This window comes from Diabrotica virgifera, chromosome 2 (assembly GCF_917563875.1).
Source record: "Diabrotica virgifera virgifera chromosome 2, PGI_DIABVI_V3a".
In the NCBI taxonomy this organism is placed as follows: Eukaryota; Metazoa; Arthropoda; class Insecta; order Coleoptera; family Chrysomelidae; genus Diabrotica; species Diabrotica virgifera.
The window spans coordinates 95235095-95258410 of record NC_065444.1 but is presented as its reverse complement, the minus strand read 5'-3'; the positions used below and the strand labels follow the sequence as shown (position 1 = coordinate 95258410).

General features: G+C 32.0%; 1 protein-coding gene across 8 annotated transcripts in view; it reads left to right on the top strand.

The window, feature by feature from the left end:
• Positions 1–23316, top strand: part of LOC114330392 (zinc finger protein 345-like) — a 177946-nt gene that overhangs the window by 108692 nt on the left and 45938 nt on the right. For all 8 annotated transcript variants that reach the window (XR_007696435.1, XM_050643881.1, XM_050643879.1 and 5 more), the window contains 2 exons: positions 4717–4858; positions 15998–16126. Coding sequence is in view for 7 of the 8 variants with exons in the window: in XM_050643881.1 (XP_050499838.1) it covers positions 4717–4858; positions 15998–16126 (271 nt within the window). In the remaining variant the exon portion in view is untranslated. The remainder of the gene's footprint in view (positions 1–4716; positions 4859–15997; positions 16127–23316) is intronic.

Genomic DNA, 23316 nt, shown 5'->3' with positions numbered 1-23316 from the left:
AGTATATAACTATGATGTCATTCAAAATTTTAATTCTTTTAATTGTGGTCAAAACTGTTTAAGATTTTTATTTAATTACTATAATTAATCATTGAGCATCATTTATACTTGAACCATCATGTCAGTCACATTTACCCTTAGTGGAAAATCATCAATTCTCAGTGATGATTACAATCCTGCCATTTATCTTGATGAGAATTTCGATTATGAAATTGGTGTTGCAAATTTTGATACTTTTAACAGTATTCCAAATGTTGATGTTCATAATAATGTTTTTGTGTGGGGTAAAAACAGCGAGTTTACCTTCAAAATTCCTGTAGGTGCGTACGAAGTTGGTGATATAATTAAAATGATTAAATATGAAATGATTCAAACAGCTAGCGCAATTCGTATAAGGCCAAATATAAATACAAACAGGATAAGTATTAAAAGTAGTGATTGGATTAATTTTTATGTTGATAATTCTATAGGAAGCTTACTAGGTTTCGAAAGAGTTAAACTTAAACCAAATACACTTCATACATCCACGAATACAGTAAATATTTTAAAAGTTAATACAATCTGTATTGACTGTAATATTGCTGTTGGATCTTTTCTAAACGGAAAGGCTGTACATATTATTCATCAATTTTTTCCTCAAGTTCCTAATGGGTATAAAATAGTTGAGCAACCTTTGACCATCTTGTATTATCCTGTAAGCAATAAGACGATAAACAACATAACTGTACGAGTTTTGGATCAACAAGGAAATTTAGTTAATTTTAATAAAGAAACAATTACTGTTCGACTACATCTTAGAAAAATTGAGTAAAAATGGTTTGGCAGTTTCATCAAAGTAATTATCCAAAATATTCCTATAAAAGACGTTACCGCAGTAAAAAAATTAGTAAAAGAATAACATCTAAGCTGTTAACATCAGAGAATCGTAAATTTTTGAAATTACTTGGTTGTCAAGTTTTAGTATAATGGAAATCTTGCACGTCTTGGGCCAACCCTTTAGTGATACAACTATTGAGGCTTATCAGTATCACACTTATCAACCATATACATCAAATTTAAACTATAATGATGAAATCAGAATAAATATTCAAGATCTAGATGCTTATACTTTACCATGTAACAGTTACATATACATAGAAGGAAAAATGTTAACTGATGACAATAAAGTTCCTACAAAATTTCAATTTATTAATAACGGTATTTCATATTTATTTAGAGAATTGAGGTATGAGTTAAATGGTGTTACAATTGATTCCGTACGAAATATTGGTTTAATTTCAACTTTGAAAAACTACTTGTCGCTTAATGAAAATCAGAGTAAACTCTTACAAAATGCTGGTTGGTTTCCAAAAGAAGATAAGTTGAAGATTGATACGCATGGTAATTTTAATGTATGCATACCATTAAAAATTTGGTCTGGCTTCTTTGAAGATTTTCAAAAAATTATCATTAATATGAGACAGGAATTAGTCTTGATACGAGAAAAAGATGATATTGATGCTATTATTGCTACAGATGAAACAGAAAAACCAAAAATTTAAATTAATAAACTTTATTGGAATGTACCTCATATTTTACCTAATATTAGCGAACAATTGCGGCTAAACAAAATAGTTCGTAGTAATACGGAACTACCTATAAAATTTAGAAGTTGGGAATTAATTGAATATCCCACTTTAAATAATTCGACACGTCATACTTGGCCAGTAAAAACAACTACAAAATTAGAAAGTCCTCGGCATATTGTAGTAGCTTTCCATGATGGTCGAAAAGGAAAAATGCTGAAAGATATGAGTAAATTTGATCACTGCAATTTAACAAATATTCGTATGTTCCTTAATTCTGAACGATATCCTTATCAAGATCTCAACGTAGACTTTGACAGTAACCGTTTTGCAACATTGTATGAGATGTTTGCTAATTTCCAAGAATCTTATTATCACCTTCAAACTAATCAACCAATATTTAATCCAGAGGAATTTAAAAGTAATGCCCCTATAGTTCATACTGACTGTTCAAGACAAAAAGAAATTATTCAAAGTGGTTCTGTTGTTCTGAGAATAGAGTTTGAAACCAGTAAATCTGTGGGAAATAATGTTTCCGCATATTGTCTAATATTACATGAAAAAGAATTCTCTTACAATCCTTTAACCAAAATTGTAAGACAACAATAAAAGGGTTGCATCTTATTCAGGATGTCAGTTGTTACCATGAAGCTAGTAATAGACGTTCAAGGATTTAAAATAGAAAATAATAAATTTATAGTTAAAGAACTAGCTGCTTTCAATGGAACACAAATTTGCCATTACGTGTTTAAGTCTCCGTTTCCGATTAGAATGTTATCTCCCGATTTACAGAGACAGGCAACTTGGTTAACAAGAAATCATCACTGTATTGATTGGAATTTTGGTTCGACACCCCTTTATCATTTTGCAAATATTATAAAAGATATTACAAGAAACGCCGATGCAGTTTACGTCAAAGGTTTGGAAAAGAAAAATTATTTAAAAAAATACATTGCTGTTCCTTTATACGAATTGGATGAACGACCAGCATTAGAAGTTAAGGAACCTGCTTGTTTTTATCATAATAGTGAAAAATGTATTTGTGCTTTATCTAATGTATTTTGGTTGTATGATACTTTTTTAATGCAAAAATAAAAATATATTATATTATTTTTGTTTTATTTCTTAATTATACATAAAACAGTCAATTAGTATTACAATAATTTATTAAAACAACAATTACATAGTGTATGGTTTACTTAAGTGCAGTTTACTAAAAGACTTAAACATTATTTGTTTATCTTCAAATTGTTTTATTTTTTCTTTAATTCCTCGATTTTTTTCATAAATTCCTCCAATTTTAATGATATGTTGTTTTGAAATGAAAACTACAAAATAAAATATATTATTTATTAATTAAATCTACATGTATTTACAGTATCTACCCCTTCATCTTCAGTAGGTAGAACATCTTTTAGGTCATTTAAAAAATCAGTCAGCCCTAGATTTTTAATTTTTTTTTAAAAGCAACACATGCATATCACGTCAGAGAGATAGTCTTCACATATTCTTGCTCCCTTGTGGTATTTGGTAGCTTCTTCGTTACACTCTTCTACCGTGTACCTTCTTGTTCTTATAACAGCTCGCTCGGCTTCGTATTCAAAATTATCCGCATTGTCAATAAAAACCCATTTCAAGTTTCTAATTGCTTCAACGACATCGAGTACTTTTCTACCACACGCATCCATGACTAAAATTTATAAAGTTAGCAACAATATTGACTAAAAATATTTATTACCTTTTTGACTTCTCACGACGAATTTACTAAATGACTGGATACGAAGAACAAAATTTACTAAAGATCCCTACAACTATCCGCAATATATGTAGTCTACGTTTGAATTACTGCGCATGTCTCAGAGGTGACCTTGATTTACAATATAAAAGTAGATACGTTTGATGTTTACAGACATTAACCTTTAATAGCAATGGAGTGTTGTTACAAAGCTTTCATAATGGGTCAACACCCGCAAAAACCGTTGTACAAGTTTACAGCAGAAGAATTAGAAAACTTTACCCTGCAATACTTTAGAAAATATGTTCATCCGTGGGAATTACTTCAATCTTGGTCTAAATTACCCAAGAAAGCAGTTCAAGATTTTGAGGTGCAGACTCGTCTTCCATGTTATGTACATTTTAATCGTCCCGAGTGGAGAACAGAGCTCGAAGGTTCAGCACCGGCGCAATCCAGTTGTCATTTATGCAAGTCTGCGCTTGAAAATTTAAAACATATGTCTAACAGTGTAATGAATAGTTAATAAAGTATTATTTTTGATAAAAGTTTTATTACAATAATAACCTTGATTGTGACCTTCAAATGATCTTGAATTGACTGTGACCTTGACCTTGGCCGTGACATTGACCTTGACCTTGACCGGAACCGGTTTCTCCCACTCTACTTTGCTCCAGGAATGGTACAGAATATCTACTTATAATGTAGCTGTGACAAACATTAATATTTCAGCATTTTCGAATTGTAATACATATATTTAAATTTCACACTTGTTCACTGTAAAAGTTATTCCTTTTGTATTAATGCCAAATAAAATTTTTAATTTTTTTCAGTGTGTTTTTTTTATTCTAGTATCCCACAACTCAATACAGTTTTGTGCTACAATTTACGAGAAACCAATCACACCTCTCGATTTAAAATTAAACATAATAATTGTTGACATGTCTAGATTTATTATCTATCATTATTATTGAATTGAAATATTTTCTTAAATTATATTAAAACACGAATCAATGTATGGGTACTTAATTGAGATGACGAGAAAATTACAAAATGAATACAAGAATTTTTTAGTTTTTTGTTTAAATAATTGTGACTGACTGATCGAGAATGCTCGATATTGTTTTAGTTTTTGGTATACTAAAAACTTGCGGTCTGTTGCACAGCCCTGCTTTTAGCTGGTTTGATATATTTTCGTTTTGATATAATATTTGCCAACATTGCCCTAGAAATTAGAATGACACATTTGACAAGATCAACTTACACAACTTGAAAAACGCGATTTTCGGTTATAAGAGTTGTACCAGTTTTTTATGACGCGAAGTGTACCCAAAAAGCTCTTTTTTACGAAATTACTTTATCTTTTCTTGTTTTGAAATTAATTTTTCTAACATTTATATATTTATTTCTGTGTTTCAGTTGGAAAATGATATGGAAAATTATATCAGATTCAAACTTATGGGTGGCCTAAAGAAGATGAAATTAGATGTTGTCCCTCACATATTTAATTTTAAATCAGATGGGGAAAAAGCCCATTCTAATTATCCCAGAAAAGCAATGGGTAAGTTATCAGACTGGCCTTTTAGCCCGATCAAAGAACAATCTGACCCAAAAAAAAATAAAGGAAGGATGAAAATTTGGGAATAGGTAGTTAAAGTTGTCTATTACATTATTATATAAGAAATAGTTTACAATTCTACATCCCCTCCATTTGTGTAAAATCCCCTTTCTCGAGGGTGAAAAATATATATGTACGTTCAAAATAAGTCCGGAATTGGATGAAATGTTTGATTCTAAGCAACTTTTTTTGTGTAGAGTTTTTTCACAATAAAGTCAATACTTTTCGAGTTATTTGCGAGTAAATGTGTTCATTTTTAACAAAAAAAAAACATGTTTTGGACGGTTTTTCGCAAATAACTCAGTATTTGCTATATTTCAAAGTATTTTATCGAAAAAAATATTCTTAGCAAAAATATAGATGGCTCAAAAAAAGGAAAAAAAATGGTGTATACACGAAGTCCATAAACCTAGTAGAAACAAAGTTGTAGCTAATGAAAAGTAGGTTTTTCTTCGTCAAATTCCAAATCGAATATTTCAACGTGAAATAATCAAAAAACGGTGTACGTTTCGGTGAAAATACATTGCAATTTTTTTAAAGTGTTTAAAGAGGTTTATTTCTGTTAAAAAAAACTTCTGACAATAAAAGTAAGTGAGTTACACTCAAAATATTGTTGGTCCCTTTGAAATTTTGATAAAACGAATCACGAAAATCACCCCGTAATTAGAATCCCAAAAAAATTAATCGTTACCGCTTCACAAGTTACTTTACTTATGTATTGTTTATATGATCTATAAGTTTCATTGGTTCAAATTGCTTAGTTCTGAAAAAAATTGGTTTTAAAATAAACATTTTTTTTTTCAAAATAACTTAAAAATTATTAGTATCTAATACCACAAATGTTAAAGAGTAATAACGTGGTTTTGGTACGTTTTGCGTTTCTGAATATTTTGGACTTTTTGTTTGCATGTTATACAAAAATTGGTTATGCTATGGCTGTTTAAAATTTGCATACACTCGTTATTAGTGATTCGTTAAAGCCATTTTAACTACAACCTTTGCAAAATAAGCACTTTGAACCGATGAAACTTACAGATCATATAAAGAATACATTTAGTCTGGGCTGATTATCGGAGAATAGGCCATTTTTGGGAAAAGTTATTTACCAGCAATTTTATTGCTAGAATCGAATTATACATACATACATCACTGGTAAACACATGGTTTGTCCCATGTATCAATTCCACCAATTCTTATGTATTTTGATGGGTAGAATTCAAATTTGTAATCAAAAATATTCCATCACGCAAGGTTTTCTTGGAAAATACCCATTTGTCTTTATGATTTTCATGTCTTTTTTGAAAAATGATTATATTAGAAATAAACCCCTTCCCAAAAATTTAATTTAAACATTTAATGTTATGGTTTGAGAGTGAGTGGGTGGGGGGTGGTTGGGAGTAATTTCCTGTCTAGGTTGTGTTGAAGGTCACAGACATGTCGCGACATGATTGCACTTGTTGACTTATGCAGCTGTCGAGCTCAGTCTGCCGCTCAGTACCACAGCAGACCCCCACATAGCAATGCAACAGGGATATTCAAGGTCAACGCATGTTTGCTAGTTTGCGCCCTTGCAAGGGATGGCACCACTAGTCTCATTTCTGCAGGTTTCTGCACGTTGTTCGTTCTGTATTCTGTCACTTTCTTTGTCAGTTTTCATTTCCTTGAGAAAAATACGACGCCATATTTATTTGTTTTATTTTTCATAAATAGTGTTTAAATAGTGCATCCCTCAACAAAAAGTGTAAAGTGAATTACAGAAGTTGTGTTTTATTCCGAATGTATACAATTTTGGTGTGGTTTAAACTGATGAATCAATAATAATATTGTGTAAATATATGTGTAATAAGGTAGTTGTGTTTAAGTTTTTACATTGATAATTGATAACAAACATATTTTATAAACATACATATAAACATTTTTATAAATAAAGATTGTATTTTATGTTTTATTCTTTAATTTTTTAACCACTTTGGCATTTTAATGTAATGGAAAATAAATATAACCTCAAAATAACACAAGAAAATCCAAATAGGATACGAATTATTATAAACGTTGATTGATAAATATATACAGATATACTTTTATCAATCAACGATATATTATAAGTATTATCGTATAGGATAAGGATTTTGTTTTCTTTTGTTATTTTAAGGTTATATTGATTTTCCTTTACATTAAAATGAGTTCTCAATCCAAGTTAATTTTACAGCCCTTTTGAATTTACCGCCATATGGCGTATAGTTACACGCCCTACCACTGGCTTATGCGACAATCGTCGTTTCACTCGTTAACACGGAACTTGCATTGCTATGTGGGGGTGTGCTGTGGCTCAGTACTGTTTGGTCCCTTGAACAGTGAATTCTATTTGTGTGACGGTGCTTTCACGTTGTGTAGTGTGCATTTTCAGTTCAGCATGCCTCGCAAATGTTTAAAACATCCGGACACGTTTTGTTATGTATGTGGTGAGTTGACTTTCAAATCACAAAGAAGGAATCTTACTCCTTTAATGAAAAAGTGCTATGAACTTTATTTTGGCTGTAAAGTGGGTGGTCAGGACAAAAACTGGGCCCCACACATATGCTGTGTAACATGCGGTAGACTACTAACTGGCTGGGCCAATGGTTCTCGTCACATGCCGTTTGCAGTTCCAATGGTCTGGCGGGAGCCAACGGATCACACTTCCGACTGTTACTTTTGTTTGACAAAGACAGCAGGGATTACAAGTAAGTCAAAACATACTTTAAAATATCCGAACTTGCCCTCGGCGATCCGACCTGTACCGCATAGTGAAGAACTTCCCATACCACCTCCTCCAACGTCCATAGAAATTGATGAAGCTACAATTCCTGAACCAGATGAAGAAGAAAATGATGATTTACAAGATCCTAGTTTTGATGAATCCACTGAGCCTCATTTATTAACTCAAGGAGACCTTAATGATTTGGTTCGTGATTTGAATCTCTCAAAAAACCAATCAGAACTGTTGGGGTCACGCCTTAAGGGTTGGAACTTACTTGGCAAAGGCACTGAAGTATGTTATTTCAGAAATAGGCAACAGGATTTTGAGGGGTTTTTCTCCCAAGAAGGTGATTTAGTATTCTGTAATGATATTTCAGCAGTGATGAACACCTTAGGGCATGAGTACAAACCCGAAGAGTGGCGTTTATTTATAGACTCATCCAAAGTTAGCCTCAAGGCTGTTTTATTGCATAATGGAAACGCATTTCCTTCTGTTCCTTTGGCTCATGCGGCAAAAATTAAAGAAACATATGAAAATATGAGACTGATTCTTGAAAAAATTCAATATGACCAATGCAGATGGAACTTATGCGGAGATCTCAAAGTCATTGCTATGTTACTTGGCTTACAAGCTTTGTATACAAAGTTTTGTTGCTTTCTTTGTGAATGGGACAGCCGAGATCGCATCAGTCATTACAAGAAAAAATCATGGCCGAAGCGGAAGTCCCTCGAGCCTGGTAAGAAAAATGTTGCAAACTTACCCTTGGTTGATCCTAAGAAAGTTTACCTGCCACCACTTCATATCAAGTTAGGCTTGATGAAAAACTTTGTCAAAGCTATGGACAAGAACGGACAAGGTTTTTTATACTTGAAAGAAAAGTTTCCTAGACTAAGTGAAGCTAAAATCAAAGAGGGCATCTTCGTAGGTCCACAAATAAGAGATCTGATTAAGGACAACAATTTCGAATGTAAACTCAATGAATTGGAGAAAAGAGCATGGACCTGTTTCAAAAATGTTGTTAAAAATTTCTTGGGAAACTACAAAGCTGACAACTACAAGGATTATGTCAACTGTCTGCTGAAAGCCTACTGTGATTTGGGATGCAACATGTCTCTTAAAATACATTTCCTTGATTCCCACTTGGACTTTTTTCCACAAAATCTTGGTGATGTTAGTGATGAACATGGAGAACGCTTCCATCAAGATATTTCGAGTATGGAAAACCGATATCAAGGAAAATGGAGTCCAAGAATGCTGGCTGACTACTGTTGGACACTGAAAAGAGATGTACCAGAAGCGAAATACTCAAGAAAATCGCTTACAACCACATTTTAACGTAAGTACACCCATATCCTTATAGCTAAGAATAGGTGAATAACGTATTATATGTATTTGAGTTTCACAAGAAAACCTTACGTGATAGAAAAAAACGGGTTTCATTTTTGAATTCAGGATAAAAAGTCTCTTGGGACAAAAACTTTTTATTTTTTTGTTGTCCAGTGAATCGGTTGCCTCTTATACCATTAGGTGTCGAGGATTATTAGCAAAATTCATGGAAAAGTTATTTACCAGCAATTTTATTGCTGGAATCGAATTATAAGATCCTATATATTAATAATATAGGTATGCAAAGTCCTCAGATAGTGTGCTACATTTTTTATAAACAAAATGGCGCCCGAAAATCGTGTTTTTTTCAATTATTGCTCTATAACTCCAAAGATTTTAACTTTACAACAAAAACACCCAAATAAAAATTCACCGTGATTAAATTCTGCATAGAGACGTGTTTTTCCAGATCTGCTCCGACGAAAATTTTCCTCGGAAAATGCGGGTTTTCCCAACAAAATCTTTAATAATTTTCAAATAAAGTTTTAGATAAGTAATTATCTACCAATAATTAAATAATTTGGTGACTTAAAACCCTTCTTAGTTTAGATTATAGTTCCAGAATCTGGTGAAAATTAAACGAATATTTTAGCAACAATTCAATTGTTGTCAATTAATAATTAATAATTTACGGTCGCAATAATAACCAAAATAATTATGATACACTGATCAAACTTTGAAATCTTATAAAGATAAGATGCCTATTTAACCATTTTGTCGACAAAATATAAATTTTTTATTTTTTTGCATAATCTTTAAATGTTTAAAAAATAGTTATAAACAAATTAACGTTTCTCAGAAAGTTTTTATTATATTATAATTTAAAAAAATAGCTAAAATGCGCATTTCAAATATCTTGAAAATGAATGCTTTAAAACTTTCTTGCAACCATTTGCAAAAAAGTTATGAAACAGCAAAGTAAACATACGATTACGACGGTGTTTATATATTTTTTTTAATTCTTTCAAAGCGTAGAATTGAGTTTAAAGTACAAGCTAATTATTTACAAAAAAATATCGATTATCAGTTTTATGGTTATATTTTAATTAAAGATTATAAATATATTTTTTTGTAATTTACACGCGCGAAACTAGACTAATACAGTAATGTAGCTAAGATTTTCACTCGGAGCGACGATCGGCCGCGCGACGTACACTTTTAATAAATAATGTATGCTGCGTGTCAGTCGCTTCGAGTGAACATTTTAGCTCCGACTCTGTATCAGGCCTACTTTTGCGCTAAAAATTACAAAAAAAAGTATTTTTAATCTTTGATTAAAATATAACCATTGCACTAATTTTTGACATTCTTTGTGAGTAATTAGATTGTACCATAGACTCACTTTTCAGCTTTGAAACAATTAAATCAAATTATAAACAACGGAGTAATCGTATATTTACTTTGCTGTTTCATAACTTTTTTGCAAATGGTTGGAAAATTTTTTTAAAGCATTCATTTTCAAGACCTATGTTTATAACAATTTTTTTAAACATTTAAAGATTATGCAAAAAAATGAAAAAATTATGTTTTGTCGACAAAATATTAAATAGGCATCACACCTTTATAATCTTTCTAAGTTTGATCAATGTCTCATGATTATTTTGGTTGTTATTGCGACTGTAAATTGTTAATTAACAATTGAATTGTTGCTAAAATATTCGTTTCATTTTCACCGGCTTCTGAATTTATAATCAATACCAAGAAAGCTTTTATTGCACCAAGCTATATAGGTAATTATTGATAAATAATTACTGGCCCAAAAAATTTATTTGAAAATTCGAGATTTTGTTGGGAAAACCCACATTTTCCGAGGAAAATTTTCTTCGGAGCAAATCGTGAAAAACATGCCTCTATGTAGAATTAAATTGGGGTGAATTTTTATTTGAGTGTTTTTGGTGTAAAGTTAAAATCTTCGGAGTTATAGAGCAATAATTGAAAAAAATACGATTTGTCGGCGCCATTTTGTTTATAAAAAAGTAGCACACTATCTGCGGACTTTGCATACCTATCTTAATAATATATAGGATCTTATAATTCGATTCCAGCAATAAAATTGCTGGTAAATAACCTTTCTTTGTACTTTACGAATTAGACCAGCGTATTATAACTATTTTTTTTTTCAAAATTTAAAGATTATGCAAAAAAAAGAAAAATTTATATTTTGTCGATAAAATATTAAATAAGCATCTCATCTTTATAATCCTTATTGCGGTGAATTTTTATTTGGGTGTTTTTGTTGTTAAGTTAAAATCTTCGGAGTTATAGAGCAATAATTGAAAAAAATACGATTTGTCGGCGCCATTTTGTTTATAAAAAAGGAGCACACTCTGCGGACTTTGCATACCTTTATTATTAATATATAGGATCTTATAATTCGATTCCAGCAATAAAATTGCTGGTAAATAACTTTTCCATGAATTTTGCTAATTAGCCCAGAGTAATAATCAAAGTAATTTGTGAAGCGGTAACAATTAATTTTATTTGGGATGTAATGTGGGATGTGATTTTCGCGATCTTCTTCCAAAAAATAAAAGGGACCAACAATATTTTGAGAGTAACTCACTTACTTTTAATGTTAGGTTTTTTAAAAAACAAAAATAAACCTTTTTTAAACACTTTAAAAAAGTTGTAATGAGTTTTCCCCGAAAAGTGTTTCGTTGTTTTGTTATTTCACGTTGCAATTTCGACTTTGAATTTGACTAAGAAGAACCTACTTTTCATTAGCTACAACTCTGCTTCTACTGGGTCTACAGACTTCATACATACACCATTTTTTTTTTCACCTTTTTATAAGCTATATTTTTATGAGTAATGGTATGGATTACTTACGTAGAGCATGCAGAGTATCTAGATTAGAACATGTACCAAATGAGGAAATAAGACACATGGGATATTACACACCCATAAATAGAAGAAGAAGAGGAAGGCCTACAGAAACATGGAAGAAAGGCATAGAACAGTCTATGGCAGATAGAGCTATTGACGAAAATGAATGGGTGGATAGAAAACGATGGCGGGCGAAATGTGGGATGCGGAGGAGACCGTAGGAACTTATATATATATATATATATATATATATATATATATATATATATATATATATATATATATATATATATATATATATATATTTATATATATAAATAAGCAAAATCATTGGTTAATACTCGTAAAGTGAATGTGAATTTAGTTGGAAATATATAAAATGATGAAGGGTCATCATTCCATACATTTCTGTGCAACTATATACACCGGTGTTTCGGCCTATTTGGGCTTCGTCAGTATAGTGTAGCAAGTTAAAAAAGTTGTTTGTTAACTTGTAAAAGTTATGGGTGTATTTTATGTACAACGCCGATGTGTGTAGTATATAGTATACAGTATACAAAATGTATATACACATCGACGTTCGTTTCAATTTATGTTTTAACTTAATTTGATTGAAAATGAATCGTACCGCATGGGAAAAGTTATAGCGGACGGACTATAGCATTTTTTTCGAATTTAAAATTTTATGTAAGTTCTAGTGATGTAACGAATATTAGCATATTTTTGCATATTCACATTCTCTAAATTTGTGCGAATGTTTTGCGAATATAAATATGTAGGTAACAGAAAAAAAAATATTTGAATATAATATTAGGTTAACAAAATCAAAACCTATTCACTTCTCATCTTTTTTTTTATTAAGAAAAAGTAACTTAACCTTGTATAATCACATTATCAGTCTTCACTTTATTTTATTATTTCGTATTATTAGCCCAATAAATGACCGTTTTGGAGTGTAATTTTCAGGGTCATCTCCGAATTGCATGAAAATTTGGATTTAGGTTCTACTTACCCTCCACTTCAAAGTTGAATTTGTGCCGTTGGTTGCTTTTACTTGGAGGGTGAGTCACCCCTTCTTAGGGGGTGAAAAACGCGTGTTTAAAATAAGCCTGGAAATGGATAAATTGACAGATTATAAGCAAATTTAGCTCTATAGAGTTTTTTACGTAGGTATGTCAATACTTTTCGAGTTATTTGTGATTGAAAATGTTGATTTTTCGACAAAAAAACTACGTTTTCAGACGGTTTTTCGCAAATAACTCAAAAAGTAAATATTTTATCGAAAAAGATATTCTTAGTAAAAGTGTAGCTTATAAAAATTCGAAAAAAGTGATGTATCAGTAAAGTCTATAAATTGAGTAAAAGCAAAGTTGTAGCTCATGAAAAATACGTTCTTCTAGTAATAGTCTAATTCTAAATCGAATAATTCAACGTGAAATTCACCGAACAATTAAGGAGTTTTCGGGAAAAGCTTATTAACATTTTCAAAGTATTTAAAAAAACCTTTATTTTTGATTTTTACAAAAGTTTGTAGCATAAAAAATAAACGAGTTACACTGAAAAAAAAACTTGGGCCCTTTTTTTTGGTAAAAAAAAAAATTGTGAAAATCTCCATCTATTTATCACCCTAAATAAAATTAATCGTTACCGCCTAACCATAGACCATTTACTTTAATTGTATGTGTATTTTTTATATGATCTGTAAGTTTGATTGGTTTGCAGTGTTTATTTTTGAAAAAATTTGGTGTTATAGTAAAAAAATTATTCTAAAAATTTTGGAAAAATTTATTTTTTTCAAAAATAACTTAAAAAGTATTAGTGATACGAAAAATCTTAAAAAGTAAAAAAATGTAGGTTTTGCTATTATAAAAAATATGCTAGTTTTATTTTGTTTTTTCGTAAGACAAAAAGTGGTAAGATATGGCTGTTCAAAATTTGCATACACTCGTGATTAGTGACTCGTTCAAGCTTTTATAACTATAACCCTTTCAAAAATAAGCACATTAAACCGGTGAAAGTGACAGATCATATAAAAAATAGATAGGTACAGTTGAGTCACCGCGTCTTTACCCGTGCGTCATCATTTAAAGCATACGAAATAAGTCAGAAGTTTACTAAACACAACAGTAAGTAAGAGAAAGTGGGTATTATTCCGATTACGGGTTATAGTTTGACGTTATCAAATAAATAGAATGTCAATTCTTTTATTATCATTGATTAATAAATAAATAAATAATTCATAAAAAAAATTCGATAACATATTTTCTTTTTGTTATTTTATTCACTTTGGCGGAACCGAGGGCGGAACATTAAAGACAAGCATTCCTTAACTTTGTCAACAATGAAGATATTTGTACGTTGTCACAATTTATCGTAAAATAACATAAACTTATCATAAAATTTCTAACTCCAATATAAAATTAGTTGTGAAAACAACTGTTTGTATACTATAAAAAACTTCAAAATGTAAAAATTCGACAAAATAACAGCAAAAAATTCAACAAACTGACAGCCACAAAAGTAAACAAACCAAAACGTCAGAAATTGTACTTAAAATATGTGAAAACATCCCCAATCGTCTTTCTTTGTACCTATCTCTTTTCAATGCACTGAGTCTAGATCGTTCATAAAAATAACATGTGTGTTTACTTAAAACAGGCGGCAGCTGGTCTGTCATTAGTTTCATGCGTGGAAGAGAATGATGCTAGATAAAAAGTATGTGTTTTATCTCGCCAGGTATAGGACTTTTCATCGATTGTCATTTGTTTCGAGTTTCTGTCAAATGTGGTATAATCGTGTATATTATTAATATACACGGATTATGCAACATATGACAGAAGCTCGAAACAAATGACTGTGAATGAAAAGCCCTATTAATGACGCACGGGTAAAGACTCGCGGACTCAACTGTAAGTAAATTGTTTGCAAAGCGATAACGATTAATTTCATTTGGGGAGCTAATCACGGGGATATTTTCATGATTTTTTTACCAAAAAAAAGGGAGCCAAGTTTATTTTGAGCGTAACTCGCTTATTTTTAATGCTAGAAACTTTTATAAACAATTAAAATAAAACTTTTCTTAAACACTTTAATAGTTATTTATGTATTAACAGCGAAAAGTGATACATTATTGCTTGAGAGTAAGAGTTACCGCTTGACGCGTAGCGGAGAGCGGTAATTACTCGAAAGCAATAATGTCACTTTGCGCTTGTAATACATACAACATTTTTTCTACAATCACTTAATAAAATGAAATTATTTTTAAATCATTAACTTTGTTGTAACTATTTTATATCTGCCATTATAATGTCATAACATTAACTTTTATGTATATCTTTCAGTTTGAATGTTCAATGTGTTTGTATTGTATGGTTGTACGGTTGCTACGGACGACGAGCGTAAAATCAAACTTTAGGCTCTAGAGCGATAAAGTGACGGTACTCAGTAAACGTCAACTTTCCGTTGCCATTGACAGGCGAAAAAGTCTTCTTTATCAAGTGATTGTAGAAAAAAAAAAGTTTAAAGTGGTTTTTCCCGAAAAGTGCTTAATTTTTCGGTGATTTTACGCTGAAATATTCGATTTGGAATTAGACGAATAAGAACGTATTTTTCATGAGCTACAACTTTGCTTTTACTCGATCTATATACTTTACTGATACACCATTTTTTTCGTTTTTTTAAGCTACACTTTTGCTTAGAATATTTTTTGATAAAATGTTTACTTTTTGAGTTATTTGCGAAAAACCATCTTATAACGTAGTTTTTTTGTCAAAAAATAAATATAAGCCAAATAAATAAAATATAATTTGAAAAGAATAATTTGACATTATATTAATTTAACCTCCAATATTATGGCAGACGTCAGTTACTATTTACCATCTTAGCAAATATAATAATGACGTCATGTATACTCGCCACTACTTCTAGCCAATGAAATTCTCGCTGTAATAGGAATGGCATGTCAAGAAAATCTGATTATTGCCTATATATTTTTTCAAATTTAAAATATGGCAACAAGAGTAAAATTACGTGCGAGCCTTATTGTTTAACTTCGACAATAGCATCGTGATTTAGATGATCAAATTATCATGTGTGTGGAATATTTCCTTAATTTTTTTTTCAATTTCTAGTTATGGAAGGTAAACTTAACATTAAGGAAGAATTTGGGGAACATGAACACACATCTATGGAAAATCAGCTATCAGCCTCAATCGATCTGGACAACATTAAAAACGAACCAGAAGAAACAAATTACTCAGGTGAGATTAAAACCCAGTAACGCCCAAGTTATTTTTTTCAAATTTCAAAATTTTGGTTATACATAATTATCAGTAATCTTATTATTAATCAGGAAACATTCATGAAAATAATTTACATCTTTGCATTTTTGAAGTCCCGTCCTATAAATAGGACGCTGGGCGTTAGGGTTATCATAATTGAAGGTATGTATGAATGAGTTTAAAACAATTATGAGAATTAAAGTGTTTATTTACATCTAATAAAAATAAATGCTTTTTTTTGATACTGTATAAATCAATTTTTCATAATGTTACAGTACATTTTCCACAGTATGTTAGTGGTTTGGCTTTACAATCTTCTCCTTTACATCGTCTCTGCTTTTCACATTATTCCATGAAGTGTCCTTTCCCATCTAATCTTACGTCCATAAAAACCTTTGCTGATGATGTACTCGGTCTTCCTATAATACTTCTTGAAACTAAGAGTAAATTTTAGGTAGGGAGCTGCTACTGATCGACGAAAATCTAATAAAGTAATAGTTGACTAAGGGTTGATTTCTCATACCTGCCTTAATCTATGGTTCAGTTGACTGACGTTCATCTTTGAACTTCGGTTTTGTTTGGAATGCAATTCTCATTGTCAGTTCATGTTCTACAGCTTTCGAGAAATGCCAACAGATGGCAAAAGTTAAAAAACTATCGCCATTTTGTATGACTTTTTTATGCTGTTTCTGAATAAAGTTAAATTTAAGTATTTATAGTCAAATAGTCATTTTAATGATTATAAATAAATGTAATAAAAACAAAAATAATGTTATCGTTTATCGTTAGGCTTAATATAATAAAATAGGTTATATTTATATTATGACAGCGTTTCATGTTAATACAACGCATGCGTAATCCATGAAATCATCTGAACTGGATTCTGAAATCTTTGAACGGCCGAATTCTAGCGTTCAAGTTGAATGTGAACGTTCAAGTTAAACTGCCATCGCATCGGTTGAATGTGAATTGACTTTTGAACGTGAAATGATTAAATCATTTGGGTGATTGATTTTATTAGCTGTTTTTTTTTTCTTTGCTCTTTCAATTACGGCATGATCAGAATCACACTCCATGTGTGTATGACCACTAACTACGAATTTATGGTTAATTTGTTCCAAATTCGGACACTGCTTCATGACGTAAGTAAACATAGAAGCTACGTGGCTATTTTTATTTTGTCCTCCGCATGTGTCCGAGTAATAAGTAACTATTTCAATATCGGACGGCAAACTACAAATGTGTCGGTAAATGCAAGAAGCAATTTGATTTCCTCCTCTACCGGATACAGATTCATCCCACATATAACATTTCGCATTTCGCTTCATCAGTAGCTAAATCATGTACTGTGAGGTTGAATGTCCACAACTGTCTGGAATAAAATGCTTTATTGTTTTTTATCCCAAAATGCTTTATTGTTGTTCCAAATCCATACATATAAGAAGGGGTGTTCGGCAGGGATGTGTGCTTTCCCCTCTTTTATTTAACATTTATTCGGAAGCCATATTTCAAGAGTCTTTGAAAGATGCAGAAATGGGAATCAAAGTGAATGAAGTATTGATCAACAACATACGATATGCTGATGATGCTGTCTTAATTTGCGACAACATAGCAGATCTTCAATAACTTGTCACTATAATCGGAGAATACAGTAAGCGAATGGGATTAGAGATTAATACCAAAAAGACCAAATTCATGATCATCTCCAGAAACTTGGATGCATTTGAAAACTCCACCATAACACTGAATACGAAGTCCATTGAGAGAGTGAGCAAATTCAAATACCTAGGAACGTGGCTTTTTGAAGACTGGGCATCGGACAGGGAAGTAAAATGTCGCTTTGAGCAAGCTCGACAAGCTTTCGTAAAATTCAGGAAGGTACTGACCTGCTCAGAGTTCGACCTTACACTGAGACTAAGGTTTACTAAATGCTACGTGTGGTCGGTGCTGCTATATGGCATAGAGGGCTGGACACTCAAAACGAGGGATATAAACAGATTAGAAGCCTTCGAAATGTGGCTTTATCGCCGTATCCTAAAGATACCATGGACGGCGAAAGTCACAAATGTGGATGTCCTTAAAAGAATCAACCAAGAACGTCAGCTTTTCGAAAACATCAAGAAAAGAAAAACGGCGTATTTGGGTCAAATCATGCGAAACGAAAAATACCAGTTCCTTCAACTTACAATCCAGGGTAAAATTGAAGGCAAGAGTGGAATAGGACGCAAGAAAATGTCCTGGCTCCGAAACATAAGGCAATGGACAGGGATTAACGACATACAATCTCTGATACACATTGCAAGAAACAGAGAGTTAATGGAAAATGTGATCGCCAACATCCATTAGTGGATTTGCATTTGAAGAAGAAGAAGATTGTTTTTTAGATAAGGAGTGGGCAAACATTGTTGAAGGTCAAAAGCGTAAGTTTTATTTAAGTTATTAGTTTTTGACACAGATTTGTCACTTTTTTTGCCATGTATGCCTGTTCCACAAGTATGTGATGATCATCCCTCTCCTTAGTCACTAGAACTTTGGCATCGTCATCTGCTACATTTAATTTCATTTGCAACAAATCACACTTGTAATAAGTGTCTTGTTTGGGTTGCTTAAAAGCCAAGTTCAAGTCATGAAAAGTTTTACTATATAATTTTAGTCAAACTGGGCGACCGTTTAATTCTTTGTACATTTCGTACATTTTAGTTATTGTTAAGTCAGGTGACAGAAACTTGTTTGTAGTTCGTTGCCGACAATAATGACTTTCATAATGGGGGTATTAGGAAAGAATGTGCTTTCCCACAACATCCATCTCTTTTTCAGTCTTCTTGCTTGGTGGAGATAACAAACCTCGACCATCTCCAGGAATAATACCACATAAAGATGTTTTTTCTTTTTTACCACCATCTCAATAAAACCTTTTGTTTCCCCAAATATTTTGGTAAAACAATTTTGGCAGCAACGTTGTCGGGTTTGTCCAGTTATGATTTCGTAACTGCAGGCATAGGCACGTGATTTTTGGGATTCATTGATTGTAACCTTTTTGGTTTTTATACTATTTAAAGTAATAAGGGACGCTAAATAGCTGGCACGTTTGTCATGGGTCCCCAATTTCCAATAGGCTTGAAAACTAGCTTTGCAGTCCTCTTCTGTAAATCTTTCAGTACATTGCATCCTACAAGGTGTTAACTGTTTCATTTGTCTAACACTTGCTTCTTTGCCTTTTTCAGATGGGTATGCTTGACCAGTATTTCTTAATATTTTTGCATTCTCTCTTTCTTTTCTTGAACGCCCTTTCTTCATACGTGCATGAATTATCAAATCGTTGTTTTTTTCTGAGGAAGTAATTATAATATTATTATTACAGTTAGTTGACATACCACGTTTTGATGTTTTCTATTTTTTTATTATTCTCCTATCTCTTGATGTTCTCTTTCTTTTTTTATTACGGCTATTGCATACTTTTTCATTTAAATCAGTATCATCAAACGATTCTGAAGAGGAAGGCTGAAGTTCTGGGTCGTTAATAATGTCATCATCTGACTCAAAAATATCGACAGCATTAATATCCTGTTTATCTTGGTTTACTTGCAATCCATAAAAATTTGCACTCGACGTGCTTGGCTCAAGCTGTTTAAACTGGTAATTTTCACATGATTTTAGACTCCTTATTTCGTAGCATTTGGTAATTTTCAGTTTTATCAATCATAGTATTTGGTGGCTCATTTTCTTTTGTTTCTGAGCATTCGATCATTGTAACTTGATGTTGATTAATTTCTGAAACAATACCTACAAAAAAAAATACCTTTGGAATTTTCTACATTCAACGACTTTTATATTAAATATTAATTTTGTATCTTTTTTCAGTGTTTTCATTTAATACAATTATTTATAACAGTTATTTTAAAGTATTTGTAATATTACTGATTCGTTAAGCGTATTAAACTTTTGTGATATTATGTCTTTATAAAACTTTTATACATATTAAAATCTACGTTAAATTACCTAAAAAAAATTTTGGTAGAACGGGAATCGAACCCGAATTGTCAGGCTTGCTACATTACCTCTTAATAATTACACCACAACGACACTTGTCAACATCTTTCAGTTCGTTGTGGACATACTTACAAGAATAAAATGACCGTCATAACTATTAATAAAAATTGGTATAATAAATCCATATTTACATACTAAGATCAAATTAACGAGATAAATGCAAGTTACTTAAAAATTGATCATTGCATCTTATCTATCTACCTATCTCTCCTACAAAAATGTTACTGTACCTAACCTATGTTTTCACTTACCATTTTTTGAACAAGATGTATCAACAATATTGCTTGTTTCTGTATTAGCTTGCTTTAAAACAAGGTCTAATATCACTTTACCACGACCTGACATGATTCAGTATTCAGTGCTTTATTTCTATTTATTTAGCAATACCAAAGTTAGGCTAAGAACGTTGTTGTTCACTGCTTACTTTTCCACCGTAATGCAGACTATAACAATGGAACTCTAGTTACCTACTTATTCACGGACAAATTCAGTGTGGTATATTTGATGTAACTAGAGTTATCCAGTAATGCACTTCAATCTAAGATATAACCAGTAATGCACATGTGTATAAACTGTTGCATACTTTTAAGTAAAGTAGCATACTTATTCACATGGTAGCCCATATATTTATAAAGCTGTTGGTACAACTTACCAAGTTTTACACAAAACTTGACTTATCAGCTTATTCACGCCAGCTACAGATATACACCAATTTTATAAGAAAAGTACAAGTTTCAAACCGCGAGAGAGCGCTACCGTTGAAACTCACAGCCAATAGTAACACACTTATTATCGTTCCTTTTAACAAACAATATTTCTTCATTTACATCGAAACTGAAAATCATATGAACCATGAGCTTCTTTCCAAAGGGTTTTCGTATCTTTTTTAGGACACTTTGATAAGCTATTTTCCCTCAAGGTTCCTGTTGCTCGGTATTCACATTTTTGTAAATGAATTAACAAATCTCCAGATCATCATTATCATAAGTGGCTCGACAATCCGTTGTGGATCTTGACCTGCTCGCAAAGAAATCGCCACTCCTATCGATTCCTGGCAACTTCCCTCCATCTTCTGACCAATAGAATCTTTAGGTCTTCGTCCACATCATCAATCCATCTTCTTCGTGGTCGTCCTCTACTTCTTGTGCCCTCTGGTTTTGAACAAGTAATATCTTAGTTTTCTCGTGATCTGGCATTCTAGCAATGTGTCCAGCACATCTAAGTCTGCACTTTAAACCGAATTTCACAATATCTGGATCGGTGTATAACTGATACAGTTCAAAGTTGTATCTTCGACGCATAGCCCATTTTCATTTACGGCCCCAAAAATCCTTCTAAGAATTTTTCTCTCAAAAATACCCAGAAGTTTTTCATCATTTTGAGATAAGGTCCACGTTTCAGCCCCATATATCAAAACCGGTCTTATTAAGGTCTTGTATATATTGAGCTTTACTGCACGTTTTATATTTTTATTTTTTAAATGTTTCTGGAGGCCGTTTGCTATATTGCTATGCGTCTTTTTATTTCGTCGCTTGTCGTGTTTATTGAGTTTACTAGCGATCCAAGATATGTGAATTCCTTGACTTGCTCAAGGGTATGGATGTTAATTTAAATTCTCTGTTCGATGTTTCGTGAGTTTTTAGAAAAAAACATATATTTGGTTTCTTCCTCGTTTACCACAAGTCCTAATTCACTTTCCGCGTCCGCTAGCCTTATAAAACACTGCACCATGCCTCTCATACTTCTGCCCACTATAACTATATCGTCAGCGAATGCGAGAATTTGCGTCGATCTATTAAAAATAGTCCCATTCATTCTAATATTCAATTTTCTGACTGCCCTTTCCAAGGCAATATTAAAGAGGAGACACGCCAGCGCGTTCCCCTGTCTTAGACCATTATTAATGTCAAAGAACGTCGAGTTTTCTCCTTTAATTCTAACGCACGAGCTTACATTTTGCATTGTTAGTTGGGCCAACTTAACCAACTTAGGTGGGCTCCCAAAGTCTATCATTGCATGCAGTTCTTTTAACACTGTCATAGGTTGCTTTGAAGTCGACGAAGAGATGGTGGGTATCTATGTTATATTCTAGTGACTTTTCTAGAATCTGCCTATGTGCTTGAATTTGATGTATAGTTGACTTTCCAGCACTGAATCCGCATTGATATTGACCAACAATATCTTTGTGAAAAGTTTCAGTCTTTCAAACAATACATTGCCGAAGATTTTATACGCAGATGCTAGCAGAGTAATGCCGCTATAGTTCTTACAATCCAGTTGATCACCTTTTTTGTTCAACGGACATATTATTCCCTTTAGCCACTCTTCTGGTACCAGTTCATTCTGCAATATAAGTACTATTAATTTATGGATTGCTGCAAATAGTTGATCACCACCTTTTTTATACGTTTCAGAACAGATTTCATCGATTCCTGGGGCTTTATTGTCTTTGAGTTTTAGGATGGCATTTGACACTTCTTCTCTTGTTGGGTCTTCACTGTGTGGTTGATGATGTAGATTTTGTTGATTTTCTATGTTGTAACTTTCTTCAATACCGTTTATATTTATATGTTCGCTGAAATGTTGTGCCCATCTGTTAAGAACTGAGTTTTTGTCATGTAGAATTTCACCATTAGTATCTCTACAAATTTTTAATCGTGGTTTAAATTCTCGACGGCTATTATTTAAGGATTTGTAATATTTTCTCGTTTCATTTTTATCAAATAAACTTTGTATCTCATTGAGTGTTCTGTTCGTATTCCCTCTTCTATATTCTTCTTTTTTCCTTCGTGTACAACCTGCGTCGATGGTTTTTTGATCTGCTACGTTCTTCGCACTCATGATCAAACCAATAATTTCGTTTTTCTGACCTGGTTTTGCCCAATGTTTCAACCGATTTCTGTAACACAATATCTCGTATATTTGTCCATAGTTGGTTAATGTCTTCTTCTTCTAAATTTTCTGTCCTTACTTGATCTTCTATTTGCTGTCTGTGTACGTTTCCTATGTCGGGATCTTTTACTTTATTAATGCCAATTTTTTCTCTCTTTTCCCGATCTCCTTTTTTAAATTGGATGTTCTCTCTTTAAATCGTGCTTTAACCAAATAGTGATCACTAT